We start from the raw sequence: 19,069 nt of genomic DNA, 5'->3' as shown, positions 1-19,069 counted from the left end.
GCCATGCCTGTTGTAATCTATCGTCATAAAAATAGATACAAGGTTTCTGTTTGATTAAGACTTCAGTATTCAAGATTCTTTATGGTACAGAACATGGAGTTTGCTTCCAAGATGTGTGAATAATATTTGCTTCAATTACACCCACACATGGAACATGAACAGTGGTATAGCCCTTAGAGCATTTTAAAATGAGTCGTTAATTGAGCACTGTAGACCTACGCATTGCACAATATCTTTTGCAGTCATTACTATTAGGCAGAGTGTTATCATGTGCACTGAAGCGTAACATATCTGCTCACTGCTTGATTACTTTTCTATTTTCAGAATTCGCATCCGACAACAACTGGAGGAGGAGATCCTGTTCCTAGGGATCCATCTATATTCATGCCATCAAGCCTAGGTACGTAGAAGCCAGAAACAAATTTTTGGCGAAAATTTTTTTTTTCCCCAACTTAATACAAAATTTACATTATTAATTTTATGACATATGAGTATTAAATGTATTAACATTTTCTTTCATCTTTGCAGAATTAATGAATTTAAATCAACTCAAAAAGTCAATTGTTAATTCGTCCAGTTTCATTTTACGATTTTAAAGATTTCCGCATTAAAACAAACTTTTACCAAAACATGAGTATTATTTACAAAAAATAGAAAAATAACAGGAAACATGGGTAGTAGTAAGTACCTTATTCAGGGTCATGAAATCACAAATATGTATCTCTAGCAATTATAATTTTTTTTTATTGTGGAATACTTTTCCTGGTTAATGCAGTAAATACATAATCAAGATAGACTCGATACTTATGACTTTCCTCTATTCCAATATTATCCTAGAGGTGTTATTGACATTTTTCCCTTCATCCCAGAGGAACAAGTAATTTGTATTCATATATATATATATAGGTCATTTTATTATCTAGCTTTGTTAAGTTTATTTCTTAAAAATAAAATCTTTCTCTTACGCCCCGTAGCATAATCCATCTCAGTGGAATCAAGATAATATGATTATTCAGATCCATCCTTTAAGGTTAAATCCAATTTTTAGAAACCACAATCCCATTATGCCTTGCTCTGAGTGCATCAATTAACGCAACACGAATATGGCTCATTATACAATTGACATCACATAGATAAAAGTAAATTAAAGTGCATATTAAGTAAACATGTCTGTAAGGTACTTAATTACTTAAGCACTGTTCACGCTATCAGTTTTTATGTGACTAATAAGTAATGGCTATGATGATGTCATATACCCATATATGGCTAAATCATCTGTATTTTTCACTTATGATGTGGTAGGTAGTGCGATAAGACCTTACACTGTACCTGTGTTGTGCTAAAAAAAATCTATTATTAACTTTCAATTAAAAAATTAGAACTAGAAAATATTTTCATTATTAACCCTTTCACCTACAAGTTTCATAAACAAATTTTCATTTTTTTTTGTAACAGAAATATAATTAAATATCAATTTTTAATTTTTGGTAAACAACCAAGATGGCTTAGGCAGAATTGAAAGCCACGTTGTGTTTTTTCAGCCACAAAAAAATATTAATTTTACGTGGAAATATGTGGATATAATAATCAAAACTGGTACTGTATGTATATTGAATATATATTTATTGTCGGAAAGTGTCAGAATAGTTGTTTTTTGAAAATAAAGTGTATTTTTAGACGATTTATTCATCAGTGTTGATGGCGGAGCCTTCCTGTTCAGGGGTATCATATTAACAAAAACAACGATCATATTTCATATTTTTAATTACTCTAATCATTCAAATTAATTAAAAATGCAATAAGAAACATTTTTTAATAACAATTATTGATGTTTTTTTGAACATTAATAATAGTGAAAATACATGCACACAATACTGCACATACAATTTTTTAAAAATTATTGTTAATTAATTAATTAATTACGATAATTGGCGAGCGCTTCAGGCACTTCTGTAAGTGAAAGGGTTAACAGATACATAAATAATTACTGGTGTTCTTTGGGTATAAGCCCATCTCGTGCATAAGCCCACCCCTAATTTATGCCCAATTTTATGTACTAGCCTTTTCCAAGCATAAGCCTAGGGTATGATTTTACAACTATTCTCTGGAAAAAATATCTACTAATGGCTTTGAATTAGATACAAGGTACAAGATAACTTTATTGTCTGAAAAGGAAATTACATCTGGACATAATACATCGCATGCAAAATTTAAAAAGTCAAACATATAAATATAAAGGAAGTTTTAGGCATACTTTGCTGAAAAATTGCCATTTGAGTCAAAAGGGGATTCCTTGGGTATAAGCCAACCACCAAAAATTTGCCCAGTTTTGTGTTCAAGAGCAGTTTTATAATAATAATAATAATAATAATAATAATATTATAGAGATTTATACCGCAGCTTTTGCCAAGGAATACAAGACACTGGCAATGTTGTTATTATTACCCCTGGTCATCGGATCCATAATCAAACCAGTACAAAGTGCAACCTACTCCACTCCCGGAGGAGTATTCCTAGTCGTTCCTGCAATTTAATGCTGATACAGACTAAAGCATACAGTGCCACATCATCCTACCAGGTACCTATTTATATTCGTGGGTGGAGAGAGGCAAACGTAAGCAAAGTGCCTTGCCCAAGGACACAACCAATGCAACGAGCGTCCGTCTTGAACCCCCAACCTCACGATGAGAATCGAACACCTTACACTCTCCGCCTCGCACTCCTACCCGGGAAAATTTCTATTTAATTTTTTGCATACACCCTATGAAAACCTGTTACAATACTCAAATTTAACATATTTCCGACATCTTTTTTCACTATTCTCGGCGTCAGACTCCCTTTATCTTCACTTCCTTAACTTCAGAATTTCATTTATGCCTCTTGTGAACATAAAAATGTTTTATTTTACGGAAGTAATTAATATAAAATTAGATATCATTCACACCTCATATTTTCAGAACTTGTTTTAAAAGAAAGTAATATAAAAAAACTATTCAATCCAGTTAATATTTTTACTTATAAATATTGACAACAGCCTGGAAATAATTGAGGGTAGGAATTTGTGCAGGTAATAATAGTTTGGCTTTATTTTAAAGAAATAATATTAACAATTAAGTATCATTAACACCATATATTTTCAGAATTAGTTGTAAAAAAAAAGTAATATATACTGTAAGACTATACAAATGAATTAATTTTTGTACTTGTACTCATAAATTTTGACCAGCCTGGAAATAATTATGAGGGTAGGAATATGTACAAGTAATGGCTTGGTTTTATGATACTGTACGAAAGACAAAGGTTTTAATGAATGATAAACCAAGAAGGGCTTACATGAATTAAAGATAAATGGCTGACTGTATAAGAAGTCAACTGAGGTTTTAAGTAAATGAGAGACCTAGTGCTAAGTGAAACCAGGGGTGGATTGTTATAAGTGGTCTTAGACGGTCTTAACGCTTAGCCGGCATTAATTGTGATGTAACTACTGGTCTATGATTGTACTGGTCTATGATTATAGACCATTGCTATACTGCCGTCTAACCAGTTAGCTGTCTTAAATTTTAAGGCCTACACAGAGGATGCTTAAAACGGTCTTAAATCATTTTCATCATGGCGTTGCAGGTACTAGACCTAGGCCTAGATTGTCAAAGACTAAGAATCAAAGGATGAACATTCCGCAAGATTGTCGGCATCTGTAATAACCGGTCTACATTATGTTTATTTTGATAAATATGCATGTTTTGAGCAAGCGTAACAGCGCCCATAATTTTATGTTACCATGGAGTATTTGTTGGTGTTTCCATACTCAAAGCGGTCTATGCGAAGACCGTTTTATAGCAATGGTCTTAGCAGAGTGACTTTAGTAAGACCGTTTAAGTGATAGAGCCAGCTTTTAAGACCGTCTTATAGCAATCCACCCAAGGGGCTAAGCGAATGAGAGACCAACAATGACTAAACGAACGAGAGAACACAAAGGCTAAATCGAATCAGATACCCAAAGTCTACCGTAATCAATCCAGTATAGTACAGTACTTACTAGATAAAATACTTCTAGTTTCTTCGTTTTTAATGTCATTCAGTTGATGACAAGTGATAAGTACTGATTAATGTCTTCTTTCCATGGTACAAATTGACAAATTACCATTAGGAAAACATTAATGTGTTATGTGACTAAGAGTGGGTGTTTAGCGCAAAAAATTCTAGTCTAGCATTAGTAAATACTTGTATTGAAAATTATTTATTATTATGAATAATAGTACTTTTATAATAAATATTCAAAAGAAAATTAACATTTCTACGCCATCATTATTTGAACTTGACCCGTTATATTTCTTAGTATCATTATTATTATTATTATTTTTATTATTAATAACATTATTATCATTATTATTATTTCACTATTAATATTATTATTTTTATTATTATTTTATCATTATTAATTATTATTAATTATTTTTATTATTATATCTACAGTACTGTAGACAACTTTTTTATCATCTTATTTTTGTTCCCCTAAATTTGGTTCATTAAATAACGTACAGGAAATTTAAAAGAGCTAAAGGTATGGTTTGTATGAATTTTTTATGTGTTGCAGGATCAACTAACATAGTGAGTGAAGACCAGCTGTCAAGTCATTTTAGTGGTATGAGTATGGGTCAGATGCGTGGACGAGATGTCATGATGCACGGGGTAAGTCCTGTTAGTTGGAGCTTTGTATCTGTATGTGAAGATTATCGCTACAGAACTGTGCCGCATTCATTAATGTGACAAAATTTGTTCGAAATTTATTGCGACAAGGTCTATTCACACTATCAATTTTTATGCGGCAAATGCCTTTGATTTGCCAAGAATATGAACAAGGCTATTATATAATATAATGTCCAAATTATATAGGAAAGCACCAATTTTATCACATAAATTTGTATCTATAGAGCTTTTATCGAGTTTGTCGATTACAAATCTGGTTCTAAAAGCTTTATGTTCTTTTCTAAAATTAACGGTCTTCTGCCAGTCTTTTGTAGTTGTAACTACCGCTCTGTAGGTCATCCCGTACTCCCTTCCTTTTTGAGATATGCTCTCTTAATCAGGTACATTAGGATGCTCTCACATATTTTTTTTACCTCACGTACTACTTTACTGTTATTGTTAATATAATTGTATTTGATAATAGTAACAATAAATCTTTATTTGTTCTCAAATGTAATAAACGCGGGGGACTTGCAGCACCTACAGTGTAGCGCCCTCAACTTAAATCTACTACATATATTCGCAGTGGATATAAACATGGTCTTTAACTCTCCTGAAAGGGTTGTTCAGAGAGCAGATCATTTATAAACGACTTAAATTCAATACTCAACTACAGAGCCGGATCTCGAACCCGGCGCCCTGACGTGCTAGAGGCAGGAACCATACCAATCAACCATATTCTCAGCTCATATTTTGTTATATTTAGTTCTCCTTCACCAGATGCTTTTGCAGAACACTATATGTGAAAACAAGATAATAGGGTACAACAAACATATGTATATTATTTATTTTAAATAATTAATTTAGTCACATGATTAATATTAAATACAATAATAATAATAATAATAATAATAATGATCATGTATAAATTTGGCATATTTTGTATTTAATACATTATGATTGACAGGATTTTATAGAAAATGTTCATAAAAAATAATAAATGAAAAAATATTTTTTTTCATAACTAAAAATTACTCCACTTAATAAGCATCATACTAAGACTCAACATCAATATTCATTCCAATCTGTATAGTGAGTCTATTTCCTTCTCGATGAATGAGAAAGAAAAAAATTAATAATGACATTCAATAAACACAGAGCTACTGTATTAGTGCTGTCTACTGTCCATTCAGCGCAATCTAAGCTAGCGGAAATAATGTGTATGTCGGGGGCTCGTTTGACTATAATGTAATTAAACTTTAATTAGCCTCAACATGATGGGTATTCTTTGTTGTATTATATTCATATTTGTCTCATTCTTTTTCAAAATTGTTCCAATTTTTAAAATAAAATCAATTTTTTTGGAATTCCTACTTTACCAGTACTATTAAGAAAACTGTCTATTCGAAATGGAATTTAAATTTTTTTTTTTATCTCCTACTTTAATACAAGTTCTATTAAGAAAAATGTCTATTCAAAATAGATTTTTTAGGATTTCGTGAATATGCTAATTTCTCATTTGCATATTTAATATTCTTTTCCATAGGCCTATACATTCAAAAAAGCTCAATTTCATTGAGAGTATTAGTTGATCTGGTGTGTTAATAAGCTGTGATAAGAAAGAAATCTACTTTGCCAGTAAAGAAAAATTTCTATTCCAAATGATTAGAGATTTATCTATTTAGGCAACAAGAAAATGTTAATTGCTCATTTGCATAATTTAATCTGATTCCCTTTACTGCATTCAGAAAGGCTTAAATTCATTGAGAGTATTAGTTGATCTGGTGTGTTATTAAAATGTTAATAGAGAAATCAGGCCTTAAAGATTAATGTAATGCCTATTTAATTGCACTACCTTCTGCTGTAGTACCATGTAGCGTTCAGCGGGTAAGCTAGCGGAAATAAAATAGAAACTATACTACTGCTTGTTCGGCTACTTAAATATTATACAATATGAAATCCGGGGAAAAAAAAAAATGATTAAAAGTACAACATTGGATTGCTAATTCTTAAAACATTATCAACATCCAATTTGACACAGAAATTAAATGATTTACTGTAAATGTCTGTGAACATTTTTAAACTAATAAATAACCAATTATGGTTTTCAATAAATGTAGTTGTATCTTTATTTAGTTTTATCTAAATATGTAATTTTAGTAAGTACTTTTGAATTGAAACTTTCTATATGCTGGTATTATGAGATTACAAAGTAAAACTAAAGCCATAAACAACAACATGTATAGTATAAATTTCAATCTTTTTTAGCTTTGATAGATAATTTTTTATAGTTACCTTTTTTTTTTAATACTATTGTGTTACTATAATTTAATTAGCAAAATTTATTCAATTGGTTAACCACAATGTGCGTGTGTTACAGTTTTTTATTTATTATAGCTTAGTTCATTATGTCTTCAATTATTAATGTGGTGCAATCAATTATACAGTATACATTTATTGGTAAATTGTTAAACTGATGAATGTAGGTTTTTACAGTATGTAAAGTTAAATTTAACTAGAATAGGGAATATTTCACCAGACTTTCTTTAACTCATTAATAATTGTTTATGTTATACCTTTAGTAGCTGATTTAAACATAGTAAAATAAATAAAATCACATCAACAGCTACTAGACTACTGTACATTGTGATATCACTGATTTTCTGAACAAACAAATAAATTTAATAAAAGGAAGATTTTTTTTTTATCGGCATTTGTGCCTGACTGCCACCTATTGTATTTAGGTTTACAGTTGTAAAAGTGTACTGTGCTTTAAAATGCCAAAGTTCATTTGTTTTCCCTATTAACTGTTGTATAGTGTTCAATTCCACATTTTGTATTGTTTACCCATCGTTACTATTCTTTTATACACATTAGCTAGTTAGTTAATATTGATTACTTTGTTATTACATCATAAATAGCATCACGCTACCAAGAATATGCCCACGTAAAAAGCCAAGATGGCCTTCTTTTGTTGTGTTATGCAACACTGCACTCGCAGAGACCCAATACACAGCTTATAAAAGCAGCTTTTTCATTGTAACTAACTGCCAGTGGTTTTTTTTTTTTTACTTTTTGACCTTTACGTTTTGTACTTGATGTGGTTTTCCCTTTCATTATGATATTGATTGATAAGATAAGCTAAAAATTACATGCTTTCTGTTATTGAGGAGTTTTGTTTTTAAATATTTCTAGATACTAACTGTGATTTTTTTTGTCACTGAGTAAATTGCTTTTTTTTTTGTTGAATGTTGCATGGAATTTGTTTAAAACATAAGTCTCTATTTGTTTTTATGTGTTTTAAATATCTAATATTGTAATGTTATTTTATATTTTAACTTACAGTTCTTTTACATTTTACCTCAATATTAATAATTTATTTATTCTATTTTTATTATTTGTGGTTTGGTATATTCTTCATTTTTCTGTTTATTTTAAAGTCAAAGTAAAGTAAATTTCCAGTTTTACCATTGTACAGTAAAATTATTTTACCGGTATATCTTATGATAATGCTGTGCATTTACAGAATTGTTTAATACATTTTTCAATTTTCAAGAATCTTTTATTGTCTATATTACTGTATAATTCAATGTATTCAATTTAATTTTTCCTTTATTGAAAAGATACAAGCTACAAAATAACAAAATATACAAAACAAAAATATATCAAAGATTAATAAGAAATATTATAGCTTTGCCTTTTACATAAATCAAATGAAAATAACAAATAGATACAATTCAACAACAAAAAATATATCACTTTTAAAATTATTTATATTTTTAAAAAAAATCATAATTGGGGTTGTTTACTTCATAGATGCCAAATCCTAAAGCAACCAAACTCATTCTGGGTATGCGGGACAACATTTTCAAGGCGTGCAGGGGTCACACAAAGATTAATAAGAAATATAATAGTTACAGCTTTGCCTTTTACATAAATGAAATGAAAATATACAAATAGATACAATTCAACAACAAAAAATATCACTTTTAAAATTATTTATATTAAAAAAAAATTCATAATTGTCATTGTTTACTTCCACAGATGCCAAATCCTAAAGCATCCGAATTCATTCCGGGTATGCAGGGACAACATGTTCAAGGCGTGCCGGGGTCACACACCTCGGAATTTCTTCCAGGCACACGGAATGTGCCCACAACAACAACAACAACGTTTTCGGAGATCCCGGAATTTGTGCCGCGCGGACATATAACGTCTTCCCACATGCAAAGATCTGGAGGTATGCTTCGCCCAAGCGTGAGCGCCACATCATTAACGTCGATGGGTTCATCCGAGGCACATGGCCCATACAGTGTTCAGATCGGAATGGGCTTGAAGACAAGCGCAAGTTCAACGGCCTTGACGACCCTTGGCAGTGACCTAACAGCCGGTAAATCTATTTAATTTTTTAGTCAAGAGAAAAAAAAGTGAAGGAGCCTAAAAAGAAAGTAGAGCTTGCTCAAAAAAAAAAATAAATAAATAAATAAGTAAATAAGAAAAATTACATAAAAAATATAACTTATTTTAAACAAACAGAAAAAAAAACAAGTATCCAAATCATTTATAGAATGTACAAATAAAGGTAAGGAAAGTAAAGGTTACAATAATATTCTCTTAAATTAGTATTCATTTTATTTTTTAAGTAATTCTATCAATTAAAATGTAGAAATAACAATTTAAATTTATTAAATGATATGCAATTTAAAATTTAGTTTATATTTTCTGTTTAAACAAGACAAGTGCAGACAAAGTCTTCCAAAACATTATGAAATTGAACAACACTTATATAAAATGTTTGCTTTTGAAATTATTGATGATGTAGTGTGTAATTATTTTTTTATATATGAGGCATGTTGTGGCAAAATGGCTAAGTTGTAGCAAAAATTGAAATTCAAGTTATTGGTATTTTCAGATACCTGAGTATGTGATCTTTAAAATAAGGGGTCATTCATTCAAATTGCACATTTCAAGCCTAAGTTATTGGAAAGTGAAAGTACAGTACTCTTAGAATCAAGATAAACATGATTTTGCCTTTCAAAGTTATTTATGCATACATTGTTTAATCTGGGAACAGTGAAATTACACAGTGTAATTTCACTGTTCCCTGGTTTAATAGAATGAACTATCAAAATAACATTAAATAAACAATTTGTTGACCACTTCCAGAAATAATACTTTGGTATGATTAATTAAAGACATTAAACTGTTGACCTATAGTGAAAAACAAATTTGGATTTTTAGGCAATTTTTTTAGCTCCCATATTTTATAGCTCATTTACTCAATCCTGACCTGTGTAACAACTTAAGCATTTCGCCACAACATGCCTCAATTTTGTTGTAATACTGTAATTGTTTTTATTATCTTTTATTGTTGTCGTTGCTTTGGATCATTTAAAATCCTCTTTTTGCAGTGTTAAGTGTCTTTCACCACTTAAAAAACTTAAACAACCTTAATTTCGAACTTTTTGTCTTCAAAATCGGTGATGTTGAAACTTGTAATTATTGTTCATGTGAATTATGTGATACTATTATTTGTTATTGTAATTATCTTGTATTGTTACTGCTTCATTTAAATCCGATTTTACTATTTGCTCTTCTGTAGGATCATTATCTGCGGGTGCATCTCCGCTTCATTCACCAGCTCACTCACCTGGAACCAGGCGGAAAGAGCTGAATAAACATGGTTCGCAGGATCCTAGTTCCAGTGGGAAAGCAACGATACAAGAAAACATCGGTGGAACAACATATTTCTACACGGAACAGCAATTATCACAGGAAGCAAGTCAACTCAGCGGTCTGGTAAGTAGATTATGGGTAAGAACGGTAAGATCTAGATCATAATCATGTCACTGATCATCATCTACAAAGGTTCACGAGACATAGTCTCGCATAACTTTGGTTCTTTTTTCTCATTAATACAAAAGGTTGTATTATAAGTCATGTAAATTTGGTTCTTTATTCTCATTAATACAAAAGGTTATAAACCTTTCATGATATTTCTCTAAGTTTTTAATATACTGTTTGTGTTTATCTAATAAATCCAATATTCCAATTATATATAATTGTAAGTTTTAGTTATTGACTTTTAATTGCGAATATCATACCGGATCAATAACAAATTTCATGTTTTAAAAACAAAATTATGTTTATTTTTTGTAGCGGTTTGCCGCCGTGTGGATGGTTGTTTTTCCAACATTGATCATTTCAATACTTCCTGTGCATTTTGCTATTTTTCTTTGAGCAAGGCATTGTTTCTGTCTATTTCTCTCCGCCCAGACATAAATGGGTACCTTATGGGGTAGCCTTCTCCTCTGCTGATTACAGTAGCAGTCCTTAAGCAAGTTGACCAACGACCTAGGAAAATGGGACTTCTTATTTGAAAAGAAAGGCATAAATAAAAGAATAAAGATAACTTCATTTTTATTTTTTATTCAGGTGCTTCCTAATTTCCACATGTATCCATCGGTGCCCCCTCATGTGGCATATATGAAGCAGAAGCCCCATGGTCCGTCATTCTTCATGGGGGAGGACATTAAGGTGGACATTCTCCACAGACATCTGGTGACACTTGCCCAGATAGACCCAGCAGAACATCCTGGTGAGTTTAGAAAATATGTTCTTTACATTTCTTTTAATAGTTGAGTGGTATTAGTCATTATTACTAGTTCATCATCAGTCTTATCACCATTAATCATCATGTTTCTCAACATTTCGATCAATGTCATTATCATCATTATCCTATTCATTGTCATCATCATTATTATCATCTAAATCAACATCATCTTTATCATCTTCTATATCTTTATAATTAGCGTCATCATTATCTTCGTCATCTGGTTCCATCCCACTGAGCTACTCTTGTAAAATACAGATTATACCTTCTTTTGAGAAAGCCATCTTGCGAGAAAGAGTGAGCTGTATTAAGTCATTGCAGCCATTGGCAGGTCCATGAATTCCAAATACAAGGGATTGAAGCCAGAGAGGGACTTTTAGAGTACTGAAGGTCTATACCACCTCATCCCCACCATGGTTGGGGTTGAGGTACAAATTCTTGTGGCTATGGCACATCTAGATGGCCAAAAATGGCTGGTGGCTCAAAGTGCATTCTTTAAAAAAGCGCAGAGATTTTGTCTCCAATGCAAGACTGGTCCTACAGCCACGTTCATCACCAGAAGGGGCATTACAACTGCAGTTTCACAGAGTTCCCGTTAACCAAGGCACTAACATAATTTTGTTTTGGTTAGGTAGTTGTAACTATTTTTTGTTTTTTTTTAATTTTCTACTGATGCTAATAATGATTATGTTTCTCTTTCTTACCCCCAGACATTCCACAGGAGGTTGATAAGTACCACACACTCTACCCCCTGGAGGTTGCCCCCAAGGGGCCCATGGACAAAAATAGTACATTTGGCTACAGTACACAGTGTTTCAAGGCAGTTAACAGTAAAGACAATAAGACATACTGCTTACGTAGAGTCATAGGTCAGTTGAATACCAAAAAAACTTATATATTTACAAGAAATAAACGATTAGTATAGTTGTATTCCATACACGAAGGGACATTTTTAGTACACATTACTTGAAATAATTCTTAAGGCCTGCTGATAATTTTTAAGTGCACTAATTCCCGTGAAGTATGTATGGAGAACACTTATTCTAATCAGTTGGTCACGCATCATTAACTTCATTCATTGTGAGGGCGCATGTCATGGGTAATGGCCGAAATTTAACAATTTTTTATGTGTTGAAAACGTGGTTATTTTGGCACTAAATGTTATTAAAAAAAACTAGTTTGAATAACTAAACTACAAGTTTAAATGATGATTAAAACTAAGATTTCGGTTCAACATTTTTTTGGTATCGAAAAATATTGATATTTTAGGCTTCAATTCAACATACGATTTTTTTACAAAATGGAAGGCCAAAACTCATTAAATTTCACATTTTCTACACAAGGTACAAACGATGATGGAGGTTGTATGGTGTCATAAAATATGTAAGATCCCATAAAAAAAAATTATAGTTTATCACCCACTCCCTCATCACTTTTGGGAAAATTCTGATTTAAAAAAAAAAATCAACATATATTTGTCAAACGATCATTTTTCCTACTTTTTTCACTTGAAAAGCTCAGGATTTCTTGCAAATATGTTTACTGGTACAACAAAAACATATTTTTTATATAAATTTGATTTGAATATAATATATTTTTCCTTAACTATTAATTTACTAGCAAAAAAGGGGTAGGTTTAGGTAAAATAAAAACCTCCCTTACTAATATTTTTATTCTTTGATAGGGTGATCTAATACATTATTAATGGGGCCTAATGTATTGTATTAATTATAACACAACTACACTCTCACACAAAACTACCTTATGACAACTTAAAGAAAGAAGTGAAGATTTGAAATAATTAAGGTCCATACTTTTAATTATTAAGACAAAGCTATATCAGAATAATGAATTATATAAATGTTGTAACATGTTTAAATCTAAATCTCTAAGAATTTCAATTTGTATAAAACTACTTATTTACAAATCACCCCATATGAAATAATTGTTATTGTATCAAAGTGCAAGCAATTGTACTCACAGAAAATTACAAAAAAAAAATTAAAAGGTAGTTACTAAAATATCTACTAATTATATTGTTAATTATACACATTGACACCCAATTTGGCATTATTAGACTGTTAGGGCCTATTGTATGTTGTAACAAAACTGTCACATTTAATAAGCCACTGCACTTTTTTTTTATAAGAACACATTTTATAAGAACAAAAAAAAAACCAACATCAATATTCATACCTTAAGGTTAATTATTTCTAGTACTGTATGTAACATGTAAGACTAGAGTACAGTAATATTAGGCCTATGTACAATAATAATTTTCCACATATATAAAGTATGTTAAACAAAATAAGAACATTTTGTGCCTGACATCGGCAAAAAAAATAAGTACCGCTGAGCCTGGGAAAAATTTTACTTGCTCTTATAAAAAAAGTGTACTGTCACATTACTGGCAAGTTATATAGTATTGATTATAATTACAGTATATGTGACCTGTTTACTTAGAAATTAGAATATTTTATTTTCACAAAAATAAATACTGCATTTCTTCATTATAGTAGCAGTAAATTAATATTTATATTAAATAGCAGCATTATTGCCATGACCATAAATAGGCCTATTTTAATTATGCACCACTTTCAGTATACATGTACCATTCAACTACAGAACACATCAATAATATACTACGGTGTAATCACATCTTCATGGTGGGCTGAGTATAGAAGTAGAAATGTATTTCCAGCCAATTGTGACTCCTGAAAAATAGAAATATCATTAAATTAAAAAAAATACTTTTGTATACTAAAATACTAAAAATAAAATCAAATTAGACCAAAGTAACTGGCCAATATTTGTATTAAGATGTTGAATTGATAGTTGTAACTATACTCTATCTATTTGCATATTAAATAACCTGGCCTTCTTTTTTTTAACTTATTATATACATAATATTACAATAATAATAATTCGCTGTTGCTATTTTAATGCAGAAATTTGTCTTCCATATAGCCACTTTTTAACATATCTTTTATTACAAAAACATAATAAGCTTGGTTTTCCTAGCTTGCCTTCCTCCGAGAAGGGCTGTGAGTATACAGTACTGTAGTTTCCATCAAATGATGCACTCACGGCCTAGTATTAGGCCATTATACTAACCACTCACCACAGCCACACAGCCCCCGGTAGTGCATCGAGCGCCACCGTGCATAGCAGAACATGTGAATTATGATCTTTTTAAACGTTTGTCGTGGAAAACTGAAATAGGGTACAAGACCGACCTTTATTTCAAACGAAGCATCCTTACTTTTTCGACTTATGGTATATATGTAGAAAATCACTGTATGGGATGCAAATGATACTAATCAGAAATTTGTAAACAAATAGCTGTCAAAATTGTATCGATTCGACGGCTGTCACACAACCTTGGCAAAAACGTCGGAACGCGCAACTCGTACAAAAAATAATCAGAAAATTCAATGACGTAAGGATTCTTAGCTATATAAGGAACTGACTTTACCATATCTGGGTACCTTCCGCTTTTCCAATGTTTATTCAACAGTTATGAAATAGCATAAACTTTATGCTAATGAAATCGCGCGAAATTTAAAAGCCTTTCTGCCGTGTGAAGGCGTCTAGAATCAATGACGTCGCGCTGTGTTGAAAATTTTGCAATAACCATCAAAATCTCCAACGCGGCTCTCCGACTGTAATTGCTTTATGTAAGCACGAGTGTTCCTTATTATTTAAGTCTTTGAAATCTTAATATAGAAATTGATAGCTCTTTTTGCCAAAGTATACAAGGTTTTGTTTACAAGGTGCTTTGGTGTATGAGTATTCTCTTATCATAATTAACTTTATGTTTTTCTTCATATTTCTTAGGTTTCAAAGTGGCTAATTCACAGTGGATGACATTAGTGGATATGTGGAAGAAGCTACAACATTCCAATGTGGTCTCATTACGTGAAGTGTTCACGACCAAGGCCTTTGGGGAACATTGTAAGTACCTCAGTACGGCAACAGTGGTAAAACTATAAACTCCTCATTTCTGGCTAGCGGCTCCCTGTACAAAGAAATGTAATACTTTCAGTATACATGTACCATTCAACTACAAAACACATCAATAATAATCACATCTTCATGGTGGGCTGAGTATCGAAGTAGAAATGTATTTCCAGCCAATTGTGACTCCTGAAAAATAGGAATATCATTAAATTAAAAGAAAACTTTTGTATACTAAAATACTAAAAATAAAATAAAATTAGACCAAAGTAACTGACCAATATTTGTATCAAGATGTTGAATTGAAAGTTGTAACTATACTCTATCTATTTGCATAATAAATAACCTGGCCTTCTTTTTTTTTAACTTATTATATGCATAATATTACAATAATAATAATTCCCTGTTGCTATTTTAATGTCTGAAATTTGTCTTCCATATAGCCACTTTTTAAAATATCTTTTATTACAAAAACATATATAAGCTTGGTTTTCCTAGCTTGCCTTCCTCCGAGAAGTGCTGTGAGTATACAATACTGTAGTTTCCATCAAATGATGCACTCACGGCCTAGTATTAGGCCACTATACTAACCACTCACCACAGCCACACAGCCCGCGGCGGTGCATCGAGCATCGAAATGTAAATAGCTATAGACGTCATTGTATTTTAAACCTACATAGTCAACATAACACCTTGTAATGGCTGTTGACTCTGTTTACAACCTTTGAAGATGTTCTACTTCATCAGAGTACTATTAAATTAATAATAATTTATTTAATAGGAACTACACTTTTCAATCAGTGGCACACTTCTCAATCGAAGGTGCGTCCAAAACAATATGTACAGTAAAGTTTACAAAAAAGAACTTATGCTAAGAAAAAGACAATTCAAATTTTCAAAAGGGACATTAAGGAAAAGTAAAAAAGAAACTGTTCAGCCATATAAAATTAAAAGCAATCTTAAACTAAAAAAAAAAAAACTTAAGGCAAAATAAAGTGATGCAAACAACCACATGAACAATTATACAAACACCATACAAACGTACATGAAATACACATACAGTACATAAGTACATATATATACATACACAACTGTATACCCATAGTCACATGACTACCGTACTCACAATTATAAACATAAAAACATACAGTACATACTCTATACAACACCACTTATCAGGCCAGATAACACAGATGCACATAAAAGTAAATGAAAAGTCATAAAGTAATACAGGACTAAAATCAAAAACGTTCGTTTTCTTTTTTGATCTCATCTCGTTCGTTTTCTTTTTTGATCTCATTTCTCTTTTTCCATGCCCTTGTAGCATACCTTTTACAAAACCTGTCAAATTTTTCTTCAATTTCTTTTGGAAGATTTAGTGAAAAAGAGCCAAGAACATACATTAACTTCTGATCAGTTGTTGAATTTATAAATTGGTTCCAAATTAAACAATACTTCAGTGTATGCTTGTTTCAGACATATCTGATCAAACAATTCTTGCATCCTTAAGCTCTGTCCAGACTATCAGATTTTATTTGACAAAAAACATTTGTATGCACATATATAGCGATGATGTGCCTGTATATGGTCATGATGTGATGTCATGACCATATTTAGGCATGTCACATGTTTTTGTCTAATAAAATTTGAGAATCTGGGCCGGGCTGTATAATGAACTCTAATAGATCTTTATCTCCAATTACCTTCTATCAGGATATCCGTGTTCTTTCCTTCCCAGTGAGTTTACTGAGGGATTTTGATGGGAAATTATAAAGGTTTTGATAGCGTTCTTGGAAAAACCAACACATGCTGTTGGCAAGGACTTATCTGTAGTACATAGTACTTTCCTGTTGTATTATATATCATCACATTGTAATGACCTGTCCCGATTATTAAATTTTCCCAACGTAGTCATCATATATATGATGTGCCTATATATGGTCATAATGTGATGTCATCATAACCATATATAGGCATGTCACATGTTTTTGTCAAATGAAATTTAATAATCTGGACAACGCTCTATAATGTACTTTAACGTTCAGTCTTTATCTCAAGTTCCCCTGTATTAGGATATCCTTCTTTTTTCTTTCCCAACGAGTTCCTGACGGATTATGATGGGAAATTATAAAATTTAATATAGTTCTCAGAAACACTCAATGCCTAATTGGCAAGGACTTGTAGTTTTTCACTGTATCTGCGGTACATTGTCACTTTCATCTGTTTTGTAAAAAATCCTGTCCTGTGAAATTGTATTAGACAAGATTATGTGACATGATGTGATGTCATAATATGATGTCATGACCATATATAGGTGCATTGTGACTATATATGGGCATATAGCAGTTTCTTTAAAAAAAAAAAATTGTGTACTGACCTTTATATCATCAATTTGTAACCCTGAAAAGAAGGCAAGGGAGAAATATTTCATCATGCTACGTTTAAGTTGGAAAGTAATTACACAGTATATACAAGTTAAGCAGTCTGAATATTAGATTTCATTTATTAGCTCATGTGTCCTTAAGCCTTATAATTTGTATTTCTATTTCTGACTAATTAGTAATTTGCTTTAACGTTAACAATTTTCCCTATTGTGTCAGTATTTCTTAATATTTATGAGTAATTTATTTTTCTGATGAAAAAATTACAAATATAACAGGGAAATGTAAGTGTATTTAGTGTACATTTAGGTAAAATCCCCTTTTCGCTTCCTTGGTATTCAGTGTGAAATTGTCCCAGAATTACAAGATACATAATTATTTTTAAAATCTGTTAAATATAATGGAGAAGTGTTGAATTTATTACTATATTTTGGAATTTACAGGGGTTTCCCTTAAGGTTTTTTTTAACTAGCCAAGTGGACCAGTAAATTAATACTTTTACTGGTCTTCAATCCCTTTCACTAGCCACTATCTTGCCAACTTCGGAAGGCCCAAATACCATATTTTTCACATGCTAATCATGCTGCCCCACCCCCACCGATGAAGTAACAATGACAGATACAGAACAATCTTTCTGTTGTCTCTGTATGGGAAATTATGCCGCGAAATATAAATACAGGAATCTATTTGTATGTACACTCTCACAATACGATGTTCGGTTTTCCGCAAAGATCGGTTTGTGGAACTTTTTTATTGAATCCTTTCCGAATAAGGCAGGCCAGTTAGGGCCTAGCCTAGGCCTAGACAATAAAAATAGGCTTAGCAGCATAGGCTAGCCCAGTGAATTCTGTATGACTAGCCTACGAAAAATGTTAACATTTAACATATAATACGTACAGTACCTGTTGTTTAGATGTAGTGCACAGCAAATTGTATTACTGTACCAATAAAATGAATGCTTTTATATTGTTTTTACGTGCATTTTCGGTCTGACATTTTTTCCTAAACTGTAAACAACACATTCTTCGTGGTCACGACGATGCGACTTGTTGTAAATATCAGGTCGCGCCTCCTAAACTCTTCCCGCTAATTGGTTAATTTTTTTCCTGGGGTCATGTAGCTGGGCAAAAATCCCATGTGCTTGGCTGTGGTGACGTCAGATCGCCTAAAGTTTCAAAGTGCGTGACAGCTTGCTGACAGGAACAAGCTTAGCGTAAACCGATTAATCTTTGATTAAACAAATTTATTAAAATGAATAAGAAACCCTCATGGATTTGTTTTATTTTAGAGTAAAATATAAAAATAAATCTAACAAATTAAAATTTAATTCTCTGCAAATTCCCTCCGTAATTAGCAATGTTTTTGGGGAATGTGAGTGTAATTTACATGTAGACTGATATATGAATCTAATGACATACCAAATCCGAATTAA

At 31.5% G+C, this 19,069-nt stretch overlaps 1 protein-coding gene across 1 annotated transcript in view; it reads left to right on the top strand.

Annotated features, from left to right (window-relative positions):
• LOC117117814 (PAN2-PAN3 deadenylation complex subunit pan3-like) overlaps window positions 1-19,069 on the top strand; it is a 38,420-nt gene that overhangs the window by 5,112 nt on the left and 14,239 nt on the right. Inside the window, exons 4-10 of the mRNA XM_033262281.1 lie at window positions 325-400; window positions 4,595-4,689; window positions 8,731-9,076; window positions 10,289-10,485; window positions 11,122-11,284; window positions 12,010-12,168; window positions 15,137-15,253. Of these exons, the coding sequence (XP_033118172.1) occupies window positions 325-400; window positions 4,595-4,689; window positions 8,731-9,076; window positions 10,289-10,485; window positions 11,122-11,284; window positions 12,010-12,168; window positions 15,137-15,253 (1,153 nt within the window). The remainder of the gene's footprint in view (window positions 1-324; window positions 401-4,594; window positions 4,690-8,730; window positions 9,077-10,288; window positions 10,486-11,121; window positions 11,285-12,009; window positions 12,169-15,136; window positions 15,254-19,069) is intronic.

Source organism: Anneissia japonica, unplaced genomic scaffold, assembly GCF_011630105.1.
Source record: "Anneissia japonica isolate Jap-2015-1 unplaced genomic scaffold, ASM1163010v1 scaffold6406_len342834_cov151, whole genome shotgun sequence".
In the NCBI taxonomy this organism is placed as follows: domain Eukaryota; kingdom Metazoa; phylum Echinodermata; class Crinoidea; order Comatulida; family Comatulidae; genus Anneissia; species Anneissia japonica.
Note: the sequence above shows the minus strand (reverse complement) of the source record. Positions and strands in the feature narration are given on the sequence as shown.